The sequence below is a fragment of the Cygnus olor genome, chromosome 3 (genome assembly GCF_009769625.2).
Source record: "Cygnus olor isolate bCygOlo1 chromosome 3, bCygOlo1.pri.v2, whole genome shotgun sequence".
Classification (NCBI taxonomy): Eukaryota; Metazoa; Chordata; class Aves; order Anseriformes; family Anatidae; genus Cygnus; species Cygnus olor.
In genome coordinates this window covers 98,598,341-98,623,122 of record NC_049171.1, presented here as the reverse complement: position 1 = coordinate 98,623,122, position 24,782 = coordinate 98,598,341, and the positions used below count along the sequence as shown (strand labels likewise).

General features: G+C 37.4%; 1 protein-coding gene across 12 annotated transcripts in view; it reads left to right on the top strand.

Moving 5' to 3' along the window:
- Window positions 1–15,810, top strand: part of DISP1 (dispatched RND transporter family member 1) — an 88,918-nt gene extending 73,108 nt beyond the window's left edge. For 8 of the 12 annotated variants that reach the window (XM_040551804.1, XM_040551807.1, XM_040551809.1 and 5 more), the window contains 6 exons: window positions 257–286; window positions 4,038–4,161; window positions 5,476–5,603; window positions 5,954–6,051; window positions 8,059–8,156; window positions 11,874–15,574. In XM_040551804.1, coding sequence (XP_040407738.1) covers window positions 257–286; window positions 4,038–4,161; window positions 5,476–5,603; window positions 5,954–6,051; window positions 8,059–8,156; window positions 11,874–15,518 — 4,123 coding nt within the window. In that variant the 3' untranslated portion in view covers window positions 15,519–15,574. Of the gene's footprint in view, window positions 1–256; window positions 287–4,037; window positions 4,162–5,475; window positions 5,604–5,953; window positions 6,052–8,058; window positions 8,157–11,873 lie in introns of all 12 variants that reach the window. The other 4 variants (XM_040551805.1, XM_040551813.1, XM_040551814.1 and 1 more) reach the window with 2 other exon arrangements.
- The last annotated feature ends 8,972 nt before the right edge of the window (window positions 15,811–24,782 follow it).

Below are 24,782 nucleotides of genomic sequence, written 5' to 3'. Positions count from 1 at the left end.
GTAATCCCAAAAATCAGCTGCATAAAATTCCACTTTTGAAAACGCAGCTGTCTTTGTAGCTATAATTATTCTCTGAATTACATGTTTGCAAAGGCTCAATTGGGTATGATTGTATGCCTTCTAAAATAATTCATATTCTGAAACAGCTGATTTTTATCATTTAGTTGCTTATCCATGTATGGGAAAAATTAACCAAATTGGCATGTGCACATATATTTCATATATTTTCAATTACTCTTTTTTCCCTCTTTTCCAGGCCAGCCAGACCATTCAAGTTACCAAAAAGGTAAGGTATAATACCATCACATGAGACGTTTACAGAATCATAAAGATATAAAGCGATCATAAAGTTGTTATTCCCCATGCAAGAATGAGGTACATTTGAGAAAAATAGTAGGCAATCAAACTAAAAACATTTATATTGAAAGTATTTCTTCACACAGTGGGTAGTGGATTTCTGAAGCATTTAGTAGAACTGATCTTCAGTGGGTCCCTAAATTAACACGGAAAGGTGTAGCCAGGGACGCGCCCCTTGACATCCCTAATCAAACAGCTGTGGATCCTGTGGGAGCAGGAAGAGAATAGACCACAGAAAGTGGCTTAAGTAGTCTTTCCGTAAATAACTTCTTTGGGAGAAGCTTTTAGAGACAAAATACTGGGGCAGAATTTTAAAATTATGCAGACTGCTTTTCTGGCAAATATCTTATTGTAATTTTTACTACGGCCAATGCCATTCTCGTTCTATACATGTACACTGTCAGCAGAAGCTTAAAAACTCTGTGGCTTATTACTGTTCTGATTAAGGGTTATTCTGAGAAGCAGCTTGGTTGTGTCAGCGAGAATGATAACCTGACAGAAAAGTTCAGATAATTTCATCATAATGATCTTCGCTGCTTCCTAAAACAAAAGCAGAAAACCCACATGGTCAAGAATGCTAGGTTTGGACAGCATGTGCTCTGAGGAATGGCAGGATCATAGAAGACAGTAGAGCAACTTAACTAAACTGTTCATGTATCAGTAATAGCAACAAGAAATCATTGCAAGTCAACATACATTAAAAACATAATCCACCTGTAGAATTTATCTTCAGTAAAAAACAGGCTCGTTCACTGACTATCTAGTGTGAGTTGCCTAAATCTGTGGTACTACGAGTGCAGTCACACAAATAGCCATTGCTCGTGTTTACTGTATTGAATTTATATGTGATATGTTTCTGTCTCTTTATGTGAGACTGAGCAGTGGTTTAAACTGAGTATGTCTGCATATAAGTGCTGAACTGAAAAGCTTTACACTGTCCAAGTTTTATTCTTTTGCTTAAAATGGAAGGGAAAGCAAAATGCTCTTTTCTTCCTACTTTTTAAGAAAATGCCTGGAGTCTAGATCACCTTGGGGTAAAATGCTTGAAACCAGCCTTTAGTGGTGCCAAAATGGTGAAATTAGCCTAGATTGAATTACTTATTGAATCTCCTAAGCATTTTTATTTGTTTAAAACATGAAGAAAAAATACTCCTTCATGTGTGTGAAATATCAGGAGGAAAGAAATTAGTGGAAACTGCACATATTTTCAAACTATACCATTCTAACAACTAGATGGAAAGCAGTGAATGAGTGGCCTAAAAAGATTTCAGTCAACGTCATAGACACAAAAAATTCGTCATGTAGTGCTTGAATACTTAGAAGGAGAAAAAAAAGCTAGTGTAGTAACATCACAATATGCCTGGTTCATTGTGCAAGCATAGTTTTAATTAGGCATCAAAAAGCACGAGGCATTATCCCGATACGGAAAAGTGCTAAGGTACATGCTTAGCACTAAGGATGCGCCTTCTGAATGGGAGTGATGCCTTGACTGAGGAAAGATGTGGAAGAGATTTTTCTCTTGGATTTGAAAATTATCAGATGCAGAATCTAATTCATAGCATTGGCTTTTCACAGAGAAAACGTAATTAGACTAATTTTCTGGCTTTTTAATGGGTGAAAAATAAAGGAACTGCCACATGTTTAGCCACTCAGAGGTAGACAACATCTGGGCTGCCTGTAGGCATCTTGGTTGGAACCAGAGCCCTCAGTGGCACCAAATTATGTTGAGACAAAATTAAAACGTAGCATGGTTAGGACTTTTTTAATGTTCCAGCTCAGGTCAGCTTTGTTTATGTGAATTTCAGTGCATGTAGTAAGAAGCAGGACAGTTGTACAAGTGTAAACAAACACTTGCTGTCTTCTGTATATGGCTTATTAACTTTTTAAACAATTCACCTAGGACACATTTTCTTTTGCAGCTAGTGTTTGAAGGGCTGCTCAGGTGACAATGGAAGCATAGAAACAACATGACAAAGGGGTATCTGGCACTAGTGAATAAGAAAATATAACTAATTTAGGTAGAATTTTATGGCTTCAGAGCAAATGTCTGTAATAACTAGTCAATCTAGCACTTGGTGTTTATGAAAACATTTAATCCTATAAATAGGAAAATTCTATTAGGTCATTTACTTCCCTTCTCTTCTACTTTGTACAATTGCTCATTTGGCAAGCTGCCCCCTTGTGATTCACTTTAATAAAAACTAATGCTTCAGATTGCTTTTCAAGCTTTTGCTAATTAACCTCTTGTGTGAGAATGTAAGAATTGTTCCACATTTACCAAACGGGATATTGGGATACACCCAGTGCTTTGGACTCCCTTGCTCCTTAAAGCTGTGCTTAGACCCCTGGAGCATACTGACTTGCATGTGCTACAAAAAGTCAGCAATAAGCTTGCTCGCTGCTGTTGATTTTACAGTTAGAAAAATGGGAACCTTTTGCTGGAGCAAGGAACTGGGCATTACATCCCATCTTAGGAATGGGATGGAAAATTTCTCTAGAGCAGATGATCAAATTGTGATTAGGTAACGGGTTGGCCTAAAACTGAAAAAGAAACAATCTTTTAAGATAGTAATACAATAGTAGTAGATAGTACAATAATCTAGCTCTGCTATAAACTTGCTTTCATGTTACATTGCAGGCAAGTTGAGGAGGAAATGGGGTATAAATCTTCTTGATCAATATTTAGTGTGTACAGAGACAATCAGTGCAGAATGATTCATAGCCTACAATTTTTAAATGTCTTTTAAACTTTGTGGGACTCTCAGTAGTCTTTGATCCCCAGATTAGACAATGTTACCCTTGAAACATAAGCTGTATGAGTTCAACTCTTCACTTGAAGAAAAAATGTTAAGGAATTAAGATTTCTGGGTTTCGTTTTCTTTCCTGATACCTTTTGTCAACTTAACAGAAAAAAAATATCTTCCAAAAATAATGAAAATTAGATTTGGTTGTAAAACTCTTGCACTCTCAAAGTTGAGAACATACCGGGAGTTAAAGTCCAAGGATGTATGTTATTCTAGAAGACTAAAACATTAATGCTGATTAGCTTGTGTCATGTTGCAACTCCCTTTCATCTTTGAATTTAAAACAGATTTTGTGGATAGTTAGAATATAGGTTTTGAGTATATTTTTTAAATGGCAGTTTTAAATATAGAGGAAATGTTTCCTTTTGGGTTCTGCTTAAAAATCTGTTTTTCCTCTGATATCTTTTCTTAAAAAAGCTTAAACTTTCAAAGAAGAAACTGTGATGTTTTCTATCCTGAGTTTTTTAACAAAACATTTATTTTCTAGTGGTCCCAAACAAGGATAATATCCATGCCAGAAATTAAGTGTAATGTTAAGGAAGAAATACTAATCTCAAAAATTTGTATTTAGACTTAGAGTTTTCATTTCACATATGTTTGTTTTTCATTTTTAATATAAAAATGTTACATAAATGATTCCTATGGCAGTTTAAATTCCTAACGGGTACTGAACAACAGAAATATCTATTTCAGTAGCCCGTAATTAATCACCTCTGTAGCAGTATAAATAAAATCTAAGAGAAAGACTGCATTTTTTCCTGTGTCTGATATGAAAAGCTTTTTTATATACGAGTAGAGTGTTTCAGGAGGGAGGAGGTTTGTTTCTGCATGAATTTCTTTTCTGTAACATATTTTTCTCTGCTGCTCTCCATGTAGCTATGCTGCGCTGATAGCTGACTGGCCCGTGGTGGTCCTGGGCATGTGTACTGTGTTAATAGTGGTGTGTGCACTGGTTGGAATATTAGTTCCAGATCTTCCAGATTTCTCAGATCCATTGCTGGTAAGTGAATACTAGTCACTTGTACTGTCCAATAAGTATTTTTGGCTTGATGTTTTTTCAATATTAGCAGTAAACAGTGGATGCAAGTACAGCAACTGGTATATTCCCCTGACGCTTGATGTGCCTGAAAAGATCCTCTGTACTTTGAATCTCTTTGGGAATCAATTTCCATTGAGTTTCCATCAGCAGTAAGCTTGCAAAATCAAGCTTTGTCTAATAGATCCATGAAAGAAATGAAATGTTAAAGAGCCTGGTGATTCCTTTAGCAAAAATGATTTTAAAAGTATCAGATTTTGACATTGGTAACAAAGAGTGATAACAAAGGTGCAGTTGCCATCAGAGTGTGTTATCCATGAGTTTCAATTAGTTCTGCATGTTGTCATTCGAATCTCATGTGCCTCACAACAGAACTGCTGTACATTGAATAATGTAAATTCATCCTAGTTTTAGATGTACAGCACAGTACAACACAGACCATACGTTCTAAATCAAGTTTCAAAGAGTGCGGGCCAGGACCTATTAAAGGAAAGGGTATTCTAAGTGCCTTCTGGGGATGAAATGGTATCCATATTGAAAGACTGAAAGTAATCTATATCAGATTCTGTTAAATACTGTGCTCATTTCTTATTTTTCTTGAGCTATTTTACCCATGAGTAGCTTTATGGAAAAAATACATTTTTTTCCATCCTCAAATATGGATATACTACTCCTGTAATTTATTATTATTTGTATTATAGTAGCATGTATCTGTACATATCCGTATGTAATGGCTGTTTTCTGAAAACAATCAAGTTATTCTAATTATATTTCAAAGTCACTTTTGAAATGGAATACCTGCCTAGTTCTTGGAGAAATATATATATATTTATTCATTTTTTTATTCATAAAGATCAAAAGTTTTTATTCATAAAAAATTTTATAAACTTTATAAAGTTTTTATTCATAAAGATCATTAAAAAAAAAGATCATAAAGATCATAAAAATCAGTAAAGAGTTGTAATTAAGATACAGAAGAGGACATTACAGAATACCCTTACTCTGAAAAGTAAGTTGAACGTTTAGTAGACTAAATAATCACCATTTCTCGGGGAGATAAGTAATATGTGCAAGAATTTGTAATGCCTTGTCAGTTTATATAGTTGGTCATTATTTTGTCAAACTGGCCTGTCATAAAGCATTTTACATTTAGAGCAGATGCCTGGAGTAACTATGCTTCATAGTGAAAACTATACATCACTTTGGTCATGTTTCCACTTTCCTGTTTGAGCTAAAGAATTAAAAGTATTAATGGAATTTCATAATAATCTTTCTTAGGGTTTTGAACCAAGAGGGACAGCAATAGGACAGAGACTGGTTACATGGAACAATATGGTGAAAAACACAGGGTACAAAGCAACACTTGCAAATTATCCTTTTAAATATGCAGATGAGCAAGCTAAAAGGTAAGAATTTGTATTAAAGATTCATTTTATTCTGTTGTGCTTTTTTGTGTGTACATAGCACTTGCTCTAGTACCCACTGAATTTACTGTATATAGTGTCAATGGTTTCAATACATATTGGATCTAGTCATCTACAATTTTCAAGGACCTAGATAATTCCCATCATAAGATTTTTGAAATATTGTGTCAGCCTTTGAAGTCTCTAATAACAAAAAATGCAATGAATGTTTCAGTTCTTGAATAAAGAAGTCACACTGTAATAGAAGAGCTACTGAGATGTGTAACTTGTTTGGATACATCTTTTAACAATTTCTTTGGTAAAGTAAGTGAAAGCCATTTATTCCATTTCAGTCATCAAGATGACAGATGGTCAGATGATCACTACGAAAGAGAAAAGAGGCAAGCAGAATGGAACTTTCACAAGGATACCTTTTTCTGTGATATTCCAAGTAAGTGGAGAAATGATGTAAGGAGAATAAGCTTCTGACAGTTGAATCATTTCTGAGCTCTTCTGTCTATTGTATGCCTGATTAGGAAAATATTTTTGCTTAGTATATTCGTGATAAACACCTTCTTTGTATGTGCAGAAGCCTTTGAAATTATTGGGCTAAAATGTTATATTCTATTGGTTCTTCCTAGGAAGCAATTATGTCCTTAAAGTGGTTCCATTTCCTGTAAAGATATCCTGTTGTTGATAATGCTGTAATCAGTGTAAGGGCAGTGTTTTATGTATGCCTATAGACATAGCACTTAACTCACACTGGGGAAGAAGTTGTGTTTTGTCTGTGCCATCAACTCTAAAAAAAAGAAAACCACCTAAAACAAATTACTTTTGCTCTGGATGTTTATATGAGACTCTTTCCTAAAAGACATCCACAGGTCATATCCTGCCCAGAATTTAGGCTGTTTTTAAAAACAAAACAAAACAAAACCAAAAGATCTCAAAACCAACCAAAAATCCCACAAATTCTTAAAGTAGTAAAAGCTTTTGAAAATGTTTAAACTGGAGGACAAAGAAGTCTTTATTAAACTTTTTGCAAAGCATAAGACAAAACATTGATAAGTTACATTATGGCAGATTACACACATTAGCAGATGTAGATCTCACCTTTATTCAAAGAATGCCGACTTGGGCTCTGTTGCTGCTACTTTTATGTGTGAGGACTGATAACAGAGCACAAAAATGTAATTATGAAATTATTTGTTTATACTATTGACCTGAGAGAGAAAGCAATGAGCAGTAAAAACAGGTGAAAAACAGATTTATTTGTTTTTCAATTACACTGAGGTTTTACATGTAAAGTGAGACAATATGAACAATGTCATCATTGTGAGCAGAACCAAATTAGACTGAAAAGTTATTTCATAAGGAAGAGGAAATGTATTAGAAACACTACTGAGCATTAACTATAGCTTGAAGCAGAATTAACTCCTGCCAGCTATTTCTGTATAGACTCATTCTTTCCATTACTGTTCCTGCATAGTCTCAGTTGTGTCAGTCGTGAAGGAATTGTGCTTCTATGGGAGTTTCCAGTTTGTTATGTAAAGAAATCAGTTGTTTTCCTCTTGACCCGTATTGGTCATTGGTATCCTTCTGTGTCTGCTCTAGGATCAGCAGATTTCAAGTTTCCTTGATCCTAAAACACAGCCAGAGATCATAAGGCACTACCGCTGAGTCTTTTCATTGCAGTTCTGTGAAGGGCAACAGCTCTGCGTATTCTCAGCAGTGGGAAAAAATCTGCCTTTTGTTTTTGGAAATATTATAATTAAAGTGATAATGTTTCTTAACCCAAAGTACCATATATTGTTACTCAGTACCATACATATGTCCATGTATATATGTTTCCCTTGTCAGCTATGCCACTAAGTAATGATTTCTTTTCCTAAAAGCTGTCTTATAATAAATATGATTTAATTTTTAATTTAAGCTGTATGTATCTAAACTGTAGAATTATTTAAAATGGCCTTACGGATATCACAATTTCCACTGCAGTCATTTGCTTCTAAAGCAAAAAGTCTTGTAGAAACATCTTTATAATTATTATTTACATTCCTGAATGTCTTACTAAATCAGCCTTTGATTTCTATTATCTATGCACTGACATTATGCTGTGCCAAGAATGTCATAGTTTGCTGATTAGATCTTCTGTTGTTGGATTTTTTTTTTTATTTGTTTGTCATAGTTCAGAAGATAGCTTGCTTGAATAGAAGTCTGTAGAGCTTCTAAATAGTATGTAATATTTAAGATGCCATATTTACTATAAGCACTTTAAGGAAACTGAAACTTTCATGTGGACTAAGTCTTACAGATAAATATATTATCATCTTGAAAAGGAGGTGGATTCCCATGACCTGAAAAAAAATACATTGGTATCATTGGAATGGTGGGATTTTACATCAGTATTTGATGTCAGACACAACCAAATAGTCCATAAACCGTCCTCCTGTAATTTCAGGTGATCGCTATTCACGAGTGGTGTTTACATCAACAGAAGGAGAGAATTTATGGAATTTGAATGCAATTAAGTCAATGTGCAATGTAGATAACTTGAGGGTAAGTAAAGATGTTGTATTATTATTTAATATGCAGATAGAAAGCATTTATTTGAGCTTCATTTTGCTGCTCATTGTCATCCAACAGTATATGAGAGCATTTGACATTGTTCACATCCTTGTAAAATGGTCAGTCTGTGTACAGAGAAAGCTAACAAACAACAATCTCTACAATTACATTATACAGAGGAATTTGTTTTTGCTACTAATGCCATCCAGAATGGGGTGGAGGAGGATTATATACCGTCCTATATGTAGGACGATACCAATCATTGCAAAACAATGCTGTCTGAATAAAAAATAATATATCTGTGTAAGAAAATAAAGACAGGTAATTACCTCTGAAAAATACTGTTTTTAATGCTCACATTACTTCTGATGACTTTTTCCCTCCCTACACACATACTTTTATAGTAAAATGTTATTTCAAATATGGCTTTACTTTCTGAGGGAAGCATGAAAGTAAAAAACCAAGCACCACACATCTTGACTCCATGAAAATAGCTCATCCTTAAGAGTAAGAACACCTGAGAAAATAAAATGTTGTCTCCTTCAGCCACATCCAGAATGATGTAAATATTCATAAAGAGTATTTGTTGCAGATAATGTTTCTATGGATCTTTGTTGTAATTTACGTATTTACTTGAGAATAATCAGGCACATCAGCTGAGCACAACAGTAGTGCAGCATGATAGTGGCATGGTCTTTTAGCTGGGTAGTTGACAAAATAAACTGATATGGTTAGGTGTTTTAGTTATTGCTGGTCTATATATGTAAATGTGTAATAAAAATAAGACACGGGGTTGAGAAAAGGCTGAAGCTTTTTTCCTTTTTTTTTTAAATGCTTGCTATTTACAAGTAACATTTCTAAACAATTCTAACAATTTCTGAGCATTTCTAACACTTTTTAGAACTCGAATGAAGTGCTGACATTAGTCCCACTTCTAAATGTGAAGTTCAGCTAACAACCAGTCTCTAGAGAGGAGGCTGACTTGCACTGTAGCTATCAGAAGAAATTGACACTTCTGTGGCCTTCCAGTCTTACCGAATCTCCTCTGGCTGTAGTCAGTTTTGTTGTTGAATTCATCACTGTTGAGGGTCAAAATTCTGTTTCTGTTCTAATGAGTGGCAAAACTTTCTGTATTCCAAGAATGGACAGTGTTTTCTGAAAATGTGAACCTTAGTGTTTATGTAATTTTTGAATGACAAGTGGGATTTCAGCACCACGTAGTATTTGCTTTTAATATGAGCTAACAATATATCCCATGTGATAATTGTATTCCCATCTGCTTGTATCTACTTTAACTGTATATTTTACTGACAGTCAGGGGCTTCATTGTACAGCTGCTCAGCATATGGTAGTCCTATAATCTTCATGGAAATATTATATACAAAATAGCTGTAAGAAATGTTGTAACTACTTGAATGAGAAGAGCCCTTTCTTTCAGCTGGTAATTGCAGGATGTTTTCCCTATAAACCATAAACACTTATTTTATAAACTTCAAAGACTGTAAATTATCTTCTCAGACTGCTTCCCCAAAAACATGTATTTATGATTTCTGTCACTTCATATATCCATTTGGGCAGGTCTGCCTACAGACGCAGCATGTGCGCAGGTTGCATTGCTTGGTTTCTTTAGTTGTTCCAAAACAAATGGAAATCTTGCCAGTGGCAGACCAAGTTAGGCAACAGCAAAATGGCCTTTGCCATACCTTTGGATCACTAACAAAGCCCAATGCTACAATGTATTAACATTTTACGTAGTGTTTTAATAAGCTATCCCAAGCTAAATTTTGCATTTTAATTTCTCATTTCCAGCTGCCAGCTCATGTTACTTTATCTTTGGCAGCAGTTACTTTACCGGTGAATGTTTATGGCCTGCAGCAAGTGTTGAAGAACAGCATATAACCCTCATTGTCCTGTTTTGAACTTGAATATGCAGAGAAGACAATACAATCCTTTCCTACCAATTTGCCTGCCTGACCCAAGGGTTTGCCTATTATATCCTCATAAGATAAACCTGGAGGTGTGCCATGAAAAACACAGATAGGCTATTCCAGTGCTTCCTTTTATTTAATAGGTTGTTCGGTTTTTCCTGTGTTTGCATGTGTGAGTGTTTTTATCTGGAAACAATCAAATGTGAATTATCCTGGTTTTTTGGAATGCCAGTTTGTTATTGTTCAGAAATTGGTTGACAAAATTAAGTCCATATTAAAGCTTTTATAACTGTCATGAGAATCCCTAACTGCAAGGTTTTGTCTGCATTATAAATTATTGCTAATAATAAACCCATGCAATTTTGCTAGAAAAGCAAAGTAGTATGTTTTGAATTGAGGTGATCTAAAATATACATGGATAATGATTTCTGGTCCCAATCCTGTAAACTCTTAAGCACATAGCTTTAATGACTTTATTAAAATGTGTCCATTATAGGCAACTTGATTAAGACTGAAGTTTTACATGTATCTAAGTATTTGAAGGATTAATTCTAGTTCAGCACATACAAAAAGCCAGAAAGTTTTGTGTAGCAGCAGACATGAAAATTTTAAGACTTAAATTCCCTCTGCTGCATAAAGAATGAGTTTTACCAACTTGAAAAAATTTCCATGATCTAACATTGTTACTTAGCAGTTTCAATTTTACTTAAAGATGCTTTAATTTTGCCAAAAGTGTGTTATGGCAGTTTAGTTAAGTCCTGCACTTAGTAGTTTCAACTAAATCTGGAATATTCTTAAAGTCAAAGAAGACTTTCCACATACCAGATTAACAGTCATTTAGGTAAGGAGATTCCGTAACCAAAATGTTAAAATTGTTGTCATTTTCATAAAGCTCTGATAGAAGTTCCACGGCTTGGGGCATTGACTTGAGCTGACAACAGAGGTTCCCCTCACTGTGACCTAGCTCTGTGCCTTGTCTGCATTTGCCACTGATGCCTGGTTGTCCCTGTAACTTCTCTGGCCTTCTTGCTGCATCTTTCTCTGTTCCTTCACTCTTGTGCTGACCCATGGGACTTCTTCCCATGGTGGGTGCAATGTTCAGAGGCACGACTGCCATCTCTGTGTAACAGCGTTTATTTTATGGGGCCTTATGCCACAGATGAATTATGTTGTGACTTGGAAATCCCGTCATGACTTGGACAAGCAATGCCTAGGCAGCAGCATGATGACCTGTTCGGGAGAAATATTTGTCAGCTATATGAGAGCAAGAAAAAACTCAAAGTGAGGGTTGTAGAAGATAGGTCAGATGATGGTAGTCATTGTAAAAGCTGTCATGTCCTTTCTTCTGGATGGTAAATCCCTGCTTCTCCTAGGAACATCAGTATGTGATTGAAAGCAGAATGAAACTTTGTTAAGGTATAGCTGATGGTCTCTTTTCAGGACTATAGTATGAGATAATAGAAGAGAATTAACCATCCTCAGTCTGGAAAAAAACTCAGTGCATCTTCAAACAATAGAAATACAGTATTCTTAACTCTTCTGCCAAATTTACACTGCGTTGACAAGTCAGAACACTGAGTTACTGCTGGTTCAGTCTGGTGTATATAAGAGGACGCTGATCAAAACCAATGCATGCAGAAATAGGAATTTAAAATGTTAACACAAAAGGACTGTAAACTGAATTTTTATCACTTAAGGATTTTTTTGTGTGTCTGAATGTTTCTAAAAATTCAGGTGGTTGCTTTAAAATGAATTTTTGGCTCTGCCTGTTTTTACACAGATCAGATCCCATTCCCAGTTTGGCGATCTCTGCCAGAGAGCCACTGCTGCTTCGTGCTGTCCCAGCTGGACTCTGGGCAATTATATTGCCATTCTAAACAACAGGTCATCGTGTCAAAAAATTGTAGAACGAGATGTCTCTCACACCCTAAAGCTGCTTCGCACATGTGCCAAATACTACTACAATGGGACCCTGGGGCCGGACTGCTGGGATATGAATGCCAAAAGGAAGGACCAACTCAAGTGTACAAACGTGCCTCGCAAATGTACCAAGTACAACGCTGTTTACCAGATCCTTCACTATCTAGTGGACAAGGATTTCCTAAGCCCAAAGACAGCTGACTATGTCTTACCAGCTTTAAAATATAGCATGCTCTTCTCTCCAACTGAGAAAGGAGAAAGCATGATGAGTATTTACCTAGACAACTTTGAGAACTGGAACTCTTCTGATGGTGTAACAACTGTCACGGGGATTGAGTTTGGAATAAAACATAGTTTGTTTCAAGATTACCTACTGATGGATACTGTGTATCCTGCCATAGCCATTGTAATTGTTTTATTAGTTATGTGTGTATACACGAAGTCCATGTTTATCACGCTGATGACTATGTTTGCAATAATTAGTTCCTTGATTGTTTCTTATTTTCTCTATCGGGTAGTATTTAATTTTGAGTTCTTTCCATTCATGAATCTCACAGCATTAATTATTCTTGTTGGGATTGGAGCAGATGATGCTTTTGTATTATGTGATGTTTGGAACTACACAAAATTTGATAAACCTCATGCTGGAACTTCTGAGACAGTGAGCATCACATTGCAGCACGCTGCTCTTTCCATGTTTGTCACCAGTTTTACTACCGCTGCTGCCTTCTATGCTAATTATGTCAGCAATATCACAGCAATCAGATGTTTTGGTGTTTATGCCGGCACGGCCATATTGGTAAATTATGTTTTGATGGTTACCTGGCTACCTGCTGTAGTTGTATTACATGAACGGTATCTTCTCAATATTTTCAGTTGCTTTAAAAAACCTCAGCAGAGGGTATACAACAACAAAAACTGCTGGACAGTGTTGTGCCAAACCTTCCACAAGATTATTTTTGCAGTCTCAGAAGCATCCAGGATATTTTTTGAAAAAGTTTTGCCATGCATTGTTATCAAATTCCGTTATATTTGGCTTTTCTGGTTCCTTGCCTTAACAATCGGTGGAGCATATATTGTGTGTGTTAATCCAAAGATGAAATTGCCGTCATTGGAGCTCTCTGAGTTTCAGGTATTTAGGTCTTCTCACCCATTTGAACGATATGATGCAGAATACAAAAAACTTTTTATGTTTGAACGTGTCCACCACGGAGAGGAGCTCCACATGCCTATTACAGTAATCTGGGGTGTCACTCCTGAAGATAACGGTGACCCTTTAAATCCTAAAAGTAAAGGAAAGCTGCAACTAGATAGCAGTTTTAATATTGCTAGCCCCGCTTCACAGGTTTGGATTTTGCGCTTCTGTCAGAAGTTAAGAAATCAAACATTCTTTTATCAGACTGAAGAACAAGACTTCACAAGCTGTTTTATTGAAACATTTAAGCAGTGGATGGAAAATCAGGACTGTGATGAGCCGTCTCTTTACCCCTGCTGCAGCCACTGGAGCTTTCCGTACAAACAAGAAGTTTTTGAGTTATGCATCAAGAGAGCTATAATGGAGCTAGAAAGAAGCACAGGGTACCATTTAGATAGCAAAACCCCAGGGCCTCGCTTCGACCTTAATGACACCATCAGGGCAGTGGTGCTGGAGTTCCAAAGCACCTACCTCTTCACACTGGCTTATGAGAAAATGCATCAGTTCTACAAAGAGGTTGACTCATGGATTTCAAATGAGCTTAGTTCTGCTCCTGAAGGCCTTAGCAATGGTTGGTTTGTAAGCAATTTAGAATTTTATGATCTTCAGGACAGTCTTTCTGATGGTACTCTTATTGCCATGGGTCTTTCGGTTGCTGTTGCATTTAGTGTAATGCTTCTTACAACTTGGAATATAATTATAAGCCTTTACGCAATAGTTTCAATAGCTGGAACTATTTTTGTCACTGTAGGTTCTCTGGTTCTTCTTGGATGGGAGCTGAATGTACTAGAATCTGTCACTATTTCTGTGGCTGTTGGCTTATCAGTAGACTTTGCTGTTCATTATGGAGTGGCTTATCGCCTTGCTCCTGACTCTGACCGAGAGGGAAAGGTGATTTTTTCTTTAAGCCGTATGGGTTCTGCTATTGCAATGGCTGCATTGACAACATTTGTAGCTGGAGCAATGATGATGCCCTCTACAGTGTTGGCATACACACAGCTTGGCACTTTCATGATGCTTATAATGTGCATTAGTTGGGCTTTTGCAACGTTCTTCTTTCAGTGCATGTGCCGATGCCTTGGACCTCAGGGCACTTGTGGCCAAATCCCGCTACCAAAAAAATTGCGGTGTAATGCCTTCTCTCAGACCCTTTCAGGAGCCCAAGGAGGCAGAGGTCAAAATAAATCACATCCCATTAGCAAGTATCAGCTGGACTCCAGAAGTCAAAAACCAGAAATGGAGCATGAGCACTATGAGCTTGAGCCGCTGGCATCACAAGCTGGTGTCTGTAACCCTGCAGAGAAAGTGACGTATGAGGAAACTCATATTTGCTCAGAACTCTTCAGTAGCAGGTCCCAAAACACCTGTATGCCTATGCATTCGGTATATAATAGTGAAGTGAGCAAAAGCATAAAAAACGTTGCTGGTTCAGCTGTGTTACAGTCTATCGACCAACATGCTCTATGCCCAATCTTCTCTCAAAACAGGCAGTGCAGCTGTCCAGATCCATATAAACAAGTAGCAGTCAAGTGGAGTCCACACTCCTGTCAACAGCTAAGCAATCCCTTCTGTTACCAGTGCTCTCCTTCACCTGGAACTGTACAGATCCCAAACCCTGTGGGTCCCATAAATGCTTTACAGCAAGCTGCTGAAGGTTATGTGCACCCAGTCCAGCATGTCCTCCACTGCAGTTGCCTCCAAGGAAGGCTCAAAAGAACGATGACGCAGAACTCGCTGCCTAAAAATTTTTTCCTCCAGTCAGTGCAACAGTTTCAGACCCATCAGAGAATAAACAGGACAGATTCACACGCTCACCAAAACCCAGAGGAAAACATGAGAACAGTTCCAAAGGTAATGAGTTCCTCGCAATTTCTCTGCCGCAGTGTAGGTCCTCTCATTGTTCATTGCTCCGAATGTGAGAACAGTGTATCCAACAACCACAAGGGATTCTGCCAGAAGATGGACAAGTGTGATGAAAAGGGTGGCACAGAAGCAAACGGGGTTGAAAGCAAGAAAGCCTCTATGTCAAAGCAGAAAAAGAAAGCTGAGAGCAAGATGATAGATCAGCGTTCTTTGCAGAACGACCAGGTTTTGAATGCTGACCAAAATGATGAAAACCACCTGCTGAATAGGTCAGTGGGAGAGGCTCACTGTGAAGGTTGCCATGAAAATTCACACTGTTGTAGCAAGGCTGTGACAGTGAAGTGCAATTCTGTTGATTGTCAAATGCCAAACATCGAAGCCAATGTGCCTCCTATGTTAATGCGCCCAGAACTTTCCAGTGAAAGTTTGTTAATAAAAACACTATAATAAATCTTTAATTTGGCCACTGTGTGTCTTTCTTATAGAAGTAAGTTTTAAACATTAAACAAGAAAGTCTTGAGTAAATATGAATTAAAATTTGCATTTTGGAATGAAAAAATATATATTTTATAGAAGAGTAGCCTTTATATATTTCATAAAGCCATTACATGTAGTAAAGCATGATGTTGTCTAGATTTTTTTCTGTAACTGTAAATTGGATTATGCTTAATTTAGTTTTTGCCCCAGGGCATTAGACTTTGAATTCTCCATATAAACCATCTCAAAAATATAAAGCATTCAAAAAAACTCTCCCTTTGCTGAAGCCAGGACTTGAGAGATAATAATATTTGGGATGAAGCATGGTTGTGGCTTTTTCTGAGTGCATTTCCCTTATTCCACTGCTGTCTTACAGGCTTCTGTTCAGACCATTGTGCACCCCTTGAACAACGGCAGGGCTGTAACTGTTCATTCAGGATTGGAAGACCAGGCAGTGGAGCGTGTTTGGGGAATATTTTTAACTATTAATCCTAACCAAATCCTAACAAAAATAAACTCTTGTGGAGGTCAGCTGTGCTCTCACTGCCATTATTATGAATCTATGTATATAGTGCAGTAAAACATTTTAAACTGCCCTTTCTGCCAGTTACTCTCTAGACCTACTACTAAATACTAGAGAATACGGGTGAAAACAATAGTAAGTGAATATTATTTACTTCTCAATGATGACAAGAGATGTATAATTCATGTATATGGCGTAGCATCAGGAGTTATTAAAATGGGCATAAAGTGCCTTGTAATACTGTGCTTATTCCCACAAAGCATATAAATGAGAAGTAATACTGCAGAGAAAGGCACAGTTAAAGCATGTGTTTTCTAGGCTTACTGTCAGTAGTATCAAAGTCAATTTAGAAGGCTCAAATGCATAAAGTAAAATATCATGCTCTGAGTTTTTCTTACCCAGAGAAATTCCAAGATGTAGTTAGAAATATTGATCTAAACCCTGTGACTGAGAAAATAGATTTCAGACACTCTGTGTAACTACATTGTTTACTCAAATGACAAATACCATTTGGTCATGGAGATGCTAGCTGGTCTACATCATCATTCAGAGAAACTGAATTTGAGAGGTGGAACTGCATAGTATGTCATAATTGGTATGTACCCTCGTGCCGAATCTGTGTAATGGTTTGGTTATGCTCATTGTGTTAATTTATTTGACATAGATATCAGAAGATAGATTTCATAGACTGTTGTGATATCATATACTTGGTGTGTTATGAATCACTGGAGGAAAAGCCTGTTTTTTTCTGTTCTAATGTTCATAGTGAAGGGACATAGAAGATGACAAGCAAACCACTTTGGTTTGTCTGAGGGTAGTGATGTTAGTGCTTATATATCTCAGTGACTGGAAGAGGGTAAAAGCTTCAACTCTACAGAAAAAGCTAAAGTGATTTTACATGGTTTAAGTAGAGTAGCGTTCTTTCCTAGGTATATAATAAAATATTTTTTAGGTCTTTTAAAACTCCTAACTAAATTTAGAGCCAGATTCCTTCTAAATGCTTGTAACGACAGCAATTCGAGGATTTTCTGTGCACTATAGAGGCCTTTAATTATAAAGAGCTAAGACTTGCAGTGCTAGTAATCTAAAGAAAATAAAAAGGTTAAGAAATAAACTGTGCTGTTGCCGTGCATTATTATCCAGCTTCCTCCTTAATCATTGCACCTGACTGAGTGCAATTGCTGTGAGGGGTGTATGTAACATGCTAGGCAATAAATCCGGTAGACAACAGAAAGCCTCAAAGAAACCAATGTTTTGATAGTTTAATTGACATTCAGTCAGACCTTTCCAAAGCAGTGTGTAACATTCACGTAGTGCCTGTCAAATCAGCTGTTACTCACAGCTGTGCCTTTGAGACATGGGCCTTAGGGAGGTCCTAGTTAATACCTCTACAGAACATGGGACGTTTTGAGCTAGGGAGCTCAAAATTGAGATTTATTCTGAGTGAGCTTTCCATAACTGCGTTCTGCATAAGGAGACCCCTTCCGATGGCTTATGTTAATAAATGCTTTTACAATGGTGAGGTAAGCAGTGAAGATTAATGTTGTGTTTTCATTATAATTTATAGGTTCTTAAAAGTTGATACAGTTAAAAAATAACAGGGACAGATAAAGAGTTGTGATGTAATGTACTCTTAGAAGAGATTAAAATGAGCTAGTGTACTTGGCTAACGAACAGTATCACTGTTGTATTTGTCTTTTGTGACTTTGCCGTTGCCTCCCTACTAACCTCTTTATTCTTTCTAAATCACATAGCTGGACAAGAAGCAATCATTGACATAGAACAAGTTTAACAGTTGTTTGTGTGTGTCTGTGTGCACATCGTCTCTGTCAATTCATGCACAGACTCAAAATTCAAGCCAGCACAAGACTCGGAGAATGGAAGAGAAGAGCTGGTTCCAGTGAAGGCTAGTGATGTTATGCATTACCCTATACCCGGAAACTCATGAGAGAAAAAAAATAATTGAGTTTTTATAGGTTTTACAAGCAAGCAAGGATAGGTGGGATCCTGTTCCACTGCACACAATCTTAGCAAAGAGCACTATATCCTGCTAAGACATACCTTTTTAAGAGTTGCCGAAGATTACCATGTCCCAAGTGAAGCTGCTGAGCTTTGGGTACTCTGATTTCCAGGATTTGATTTGCTGTTGCTGTGATTTCACAGTGCATCTGGATGTGCATGCGGTGGGCTGCCCAAGTGTGGTAGTGCTTCTTTTGCAGCCTGCTCACTTGGGGAAAGGGTGCTGCCAGGTCACTACCTAGCATTTCCTCCATGAAGTGACCAAGTTACTGGCTTTAGATGTGTAGATTTATTTCTGTGGCTAATCCGTGCTGGGGAGTTTATGGAATTGGGCAGGGTATTTGGTAGTTGTTCTGGCTGGGATGATCCCTATAGCCTGGGACATGAAGACAACTGAAAAAACTGAACACAGGAAGACTTTACTGTAACTTGTACATGCAAGGCTCTAAAGTAACATCTCTGATTATCCAAAGGAGTAAAGAAAGACCCTATGTAGGAAGACAGGGTTCTGTTTGTGTCTCTGAAGTTGCTAGTGCATTTTCTTCAGGAACAATCTGCCCAAACCAGAATCTTCCTTAGACTGGGGCTTCCATCTGGGAAAATAAAAAAAAGCTATTTAACATGTTAGACAGCTTAGTTGTCTGTGTTGGCCTTAGTCTCTGTGTTTCAGGTTACAATAACATTTATAGTATGGGTAATAGACTGATTAGTTTAACAACAACAACAAAAAAGACATGGTAATTTAAAGTAAGCCCTTTAAAATATTACACCATACTCAAAATCACTCTGAACGCAGCAACTTCATACAAAGTGTTTGTAGATGGGTCAGTAGGTAGCATACTAACATAAAGGATTTTTAGAATTATTATATTATTATTCCATCATGTTTTTTAAGAAAAATAAAATCCATCAATTTACAATCATCTGCAATCGCTTTAATTTGTTCTTTATTAACTAATGTGTTAGTATTCCTTTAAAATGCTTTGGATTAGGAACACTTCTAATTTTGCCATATGGCGCCCTGGCAGTCAGTCCAAGAGAGGTCTAAAAATACAAGTTGACAAATGACAAAATTTTAGCACTGTAAGAAATGTCAAACGTGATCAGAATTGAGTTTCTTTATGCAGGCAATGTTATAGTACTTAATATAGGTAGCAGATGGCTGATTCAAGCCAAATTCACACTGACTTCATTGAGTCAGACCTTAATTTTTTTCCACATGCTGGCAAACTATATTAAATTTTACTTCTGCCAGTAATATCTGAAGTGCCTGTACATCGAGCAGTTGATTTACAGTGGTCATCTGAGACGCTGTACCTCTTTAAGTTTTGAGTATTCCCGGAGTGTTAAATCATGCTTGCATGTACAAAAAAAAGATCAGTCTAAATAAGTAAGAGAGACTGCAAGAAAGACAATAGCTTTTCTGAGTGCATAATATATCTCCTCAGACTCCTGAATTTGGATCCAGTGTCACTATCACAAAACCACCCTCGCGTTCATGTCATTATCCTTTGGCTGCTTACTCCATAGGTAGTATCAGCCTGGCATCAGTCATTCCACTCTCCTCCTATATCTCACCTTCTCACTTACGTTATCAGAATAAGGTCTCGGAAGTCTGGAGAGCCCATAAAATAAATGATGCAGAGCTCAGACAGGCCCTGGTGTTGACTGCAGTTTTTAGGTACCACTGTGTGACACCTACTGAGTACCAAGTAGTCTCACACACTGAGGACTCTGCTGTCACCCTTTATTTGGCAGCTTGTGTTCTGAGGGTTTTTTTTCTAAGGTCTTCACTTTAGAAAGTTTCATAGACTCAAGTACTTCCTGAAGACATGTCATTTTCATCTGATTCCTGAAGTATATTACAGATAATATGCCCAACTTGTATTTGGATTGATTTTTTTAGGTTTTGATAGCTGTCAATTTACCTGCAAATAGGTAAACACATTTCAGAGCAGCAGCTGGTGGTTGCTTTTATTGAAATTGTGCTGTTTAATAATGTGTGTTGATTCTAGTTCCCAAACCTTTACTGTTAATTAAAACTTGTGCTGATTTGTATTAAAAGCAACAGGGATAGCACTTGTTCTCTTGCTGTGGGCTGGCCACAATGATTGTAGTGTTACAAGTTGAACTCTTCCAGCAATGGGTCTTTAGAGCAGATAGATGGTTTTTCTTTGGGGGTTAAACAAACTTTCTTAAACCCTTGTAAACACTTAACTAGGAATTGTTCCTACATTCATCTTAGTATCATTTCTAGCATGTTTCTCTATGGCTTAGGAAAGGAGCAAATCATTAATTCCTGACTCTTAACTATAATAATACTATTTTACAGTGCCCTGCTCCTCAAAACACATTATGTTTTAAGCAAAATCGTAAGCAATGTTTTCTGCATATGATTATGCTGAGGTTTTGACTCTCATAAAACTTCCTAGTACACTTTAATGTTTGGGCCTAAACCCACTTTCTGAGGGAGATGTTTTTGTGCTATGCAAAAATGAACAGAAGTTGTCAAACAGAGTCGTCACGTTAATTCAGAGCTGAAAAGATTCACGATATGGGAAGAATGGGCTTAGCAGTGCTTTCAGTGGAGAGTTCTGTCAGTGCCATCCTGCAATATATTAGATACTCTCCTTCACTTTTTCTTACAGGAATAATCTATGCTCATATACATATTTTATTTATGTTTCAAATGCTTGTTTCAAATATCTATTTTATAATATATTCTAGCTTTGCCCCAAATCTTTTCCAAGTGATCTGATATGGCACGGCTGAATATCAAACCATTTCCTACTATATGTTCCTTTCAATCTGACAGAAATTAAATTCGTGGCTGTCATAGAAGCAAGGCTGTCCGATGTCCTTATTCACCCTTTCTTCTATTCTGTGTTTTTACTCATAGATCTGTCTCATCTGACTAAAATTTTTGCCTTTTCTTACATGCACTAGTAGCTTGGTTTCTTTCTTGAATCTGTTAGGTGACAAATGTCGTTCATTTTGACATTAATATACACTGATCACAACTAATTTTTCTCTGTATTTCTTGTATTGATAAAACTGCATGTAGCAGGCCTTCCTCTCCTTTTGTTGATTCTCATTTTTTCTGAAGTTCTTGAAGTTTGTGTATCATAATCTCCTTTTTCACTAGAGAAACTTATTTACATTTGGGGAGTACAAAATTTCAGCTTTTTTAACAGTTCATAGCAGTATTTCACCACTAAATTGGGCAGAAATAAAGAGTGCAGTGTTACATTGACACTAGTTTGAATACTTACAGCAGTCATAGTTACATGATTAGGAGGTGTTTTATTTGGCATAGCACTGAAATAGTATAATCTTCAAAAAGACAGAGATGAGTCCCTGTTCTAAAGCATTATGAATTGTAACATAAATGACAGATAATGACTTACTCTCATCTACTTTTCTGTAACCTTATTTTCACACACAGAACCTTAAAAAAAAAAAAAAGTAATTCAAGAAGTATTAAACAAAACATCATAAAATTGAAAACTGCTAGGATTACAGCGGCTTGCCGGGAGATAAGCTCTGCTACTTTCTCCATTCTGTAAGGACCTTGCTTAATATGTCCCAGGTAAGCAGCATACTGCTGTAGAAGGAGAATTCAGGAAATTCTCCTCTGACATCTCTTGATGCTATCGCTTTCCAGAGAAGTTTGACAATGTGAAATAATTTTAACATCACTGGAGAAAGATACCTTACCAAAAGGTGTCTTAATGAAGACTATCATTCAACTGTAGCTGTCTGGCATTTCCCTCTTTTGCAGCTCAAAAACAATATGGGACTTGAACTAATATATTTTAACTGCAGGGTGCTCAAGCCCGTACACAAGAATCTGAGACAGCTCCGTAGGTGCACTGAATAACTTAGATTTATAGCCTTCGATTAGTCTAGCTAAGATGGAGTGGGAGATGGAGAGAGAGGTACCCCAAATCTTTGTTTGCATTGAAATGATCTTGTACATAATACAGAAGGACTAAATAACTTGAAAATGTGTATAAGCCATAATATTTAGGACTACAAGAACTCTCATGATCTCAGAGTAATAAGCATTAAACACAGTAGCTAATAATAGCATGTAAAAAGTGATTGATGTAAATTGTAAATTTCTATGCATTTAACATAGTGGTGTTTGAAAAGGATGCGTTTTATGAACCTGCAATAAATGTTGGTGCTCATTCAAGATGACCAGTAACTCAATACCTCCAAACAGTTTTTAGTGCTATAACTTTGATGTACTTCACTTGGCATCTATCATAAAGGTTCACGGGCCAGTCAGTGTAGTGAATTCAGACATTGCCAGTCAAGACTTTGCATGGAGACTGAACTGCCTTCTAAATGAGCTGCTCAAAACTGAGACCATCTGTAAAAGCAGAATGTGTGTGCGACTGTCTGTCTTTTGCCAAATGATAACTTACTATGGGCAGTATAAGAGGGCAGTTGAAATCTGTGTTTGTGTGTATCCCCTGAAGAAAGAAGCTGATAACTTTGACTAGCACAGATGTTTCAAAAGTCGAAAGGCCTCGTGATGCTGTGTAGATATAGCTTGGATATTTTGGTGGTCCAAATACGCACTTGGATTTTCATAGCTAAGTTCGTGCCTTTCAAACAGATTGTCCAATTTTTTCACTTCACCCAGGTTACACATAAAAAGTGTCCTGGTCTGTTTCTGTTTTGGTGTGCTCAAAGAAATACTATGCTCTTATGTTTAAATTCATATTTACTTTGAATATATAAAATCTAGAATAATATTCCCCAGTCTTAAACTCCTATTATTATAAACTGATGTTTAAAGTTATCATTACTTCAGTATTTTTATATATAGTCCAGCACTGCAGAGACGTATAAACTCTGTTTTCATTTACCATTTTTAGTGCTTCATGATTTTATTTCATGATGCCTTTAAAATAAAAAAGTGTAAATGCCAGGTCTGCACACATAGATGATTCAAAGTGTCTACAGTTAGATTTAAAACTCCCTGAAACAACTGGCAGAAAAAATAACAACTCGACCCATAACAGTAAAACAAAAGCACGATATACTTCATTGCTAGTGAGTGTCTACACACGTGCCTCATGTCTAACTTGCCCTTTTCACAGCCCTCCCGTCAGGACTACCTCCACCTTTGTTCTCCTCCCCGGCTCAGCTCTGCTTTCCTCGCAGTGCCTGACCACGCAGCCTAAAGGCCACGAGCTGGTTATCACACCACGAGGGGCCAACTCGTTTGGAGGGGCTGCAATTATGCCTTTGTGTGCCTGGTTTTTAAATATACGTTCCCAGACACAGACCTTGAATACGACACTATTATCTCTCTTCTGGTTCTCTGACCATGAGAGAGTGATTGATCTCAAGCAGCAGAGCAGGTGTGATAAGCCTATGCAATGGGGGCTGTGTGTGTGGGGAGGGAGGGCACTGTGTCCCCTTGAGGATTAGTCTCCGGTCCTGAGAACTCTCAGCAATTTATCTTTCTGATATTAGGCCTAAATTTGCCTTTTGTCCACTGTCATTGTGCTGCTCTGTGTGTTACTCCCCCTCCTTCGGGCATCCAAGAGCAGCTCCCTCCTGGTGCTTGTGTTCCTCAAATCATTGCGGTCGTGCTGCATGCAAAAAGGCCTTCCTGCAGGAGAAGCCTCCCCCTCTACTTGTGTACAGCCTTGTTGGAGCCCCTTGTCAGTGGAGGAGAGCTGGCAGGACTCATTTATTTAAGTGTCCTTGCCCCAGTGATGGCTATTGTTTGTATTGTAACCTCCTCTGCCACCTGGGGACTGGGAATGGAGCAGGGGCAGCACAAGCTTCTGGGAGAGACTGTAAATCTAAAAGGCTGCAGATTTAAATCTCTTTTGCCTTCTCACTATGCAAGAGCTCAGAAATCGTCCTGACATCTAACATTTGTTGTCTCATTCCCGTTTTTTGATACACTTTAGCCTGAAAAGCCTGACTGATGTGAAACCCTGCTGGAGTCTTCAGCTTTCAAACTTGCTCTTGTTTCACATTTTTGTATTTTAAGATAAGGAGAGCAAAGATCCATGTCAGATGTCACCGCTAGTGTCTTCCCCCTTCCTTCCACCCAAGTTCATGCTATCTGGAAACGGGTCCACCCTTCCTTAGGAAACCCAGACAGCAAGGAAGCCACAGCCTCTTTGTGTTTTTACATTTAGATGTGCCTAACTGAATTTGGATTTCCTTAAAGCTATCACAACTCTCAGAATGCTGTTTTCTTTTTCCTTTCTTATTTTTCCTTTTTTTTTCTTTTTTCTTTAGAAGGTCTGAAGTCTTATTTCCAGAGTATCCAACTAGACAAACCTCATTTGTAACCTCTCCTACAGTTGAGGGGAAATGGGGAACACAAACTGAAACTGTGCCAAAACACTCTTGGTCTCAGCTTCTGATATTCCTTTTCTATAGGAGAGCTGCTGATCTGTAATAGGTGATTAGAACTCAGATCTTGCTCCCTGCTAGGAATTTTTGCCATATGCTGGAATAGTTCAGTAAAATGAAATAAGACATACAGACAAAAAGAATGCCAGCACCTAGATCTGATTGCTGCCACTATGTGGGTGTGCGTCCTGGGCTGTGATGTCCTGCCTGAAATCCCTCTGTTCTCACTGTAGAAAACACACACATTAAAGGTGGAACAGAAGCTACTATGTAATAACAATCTGAGATGTACTCGCACT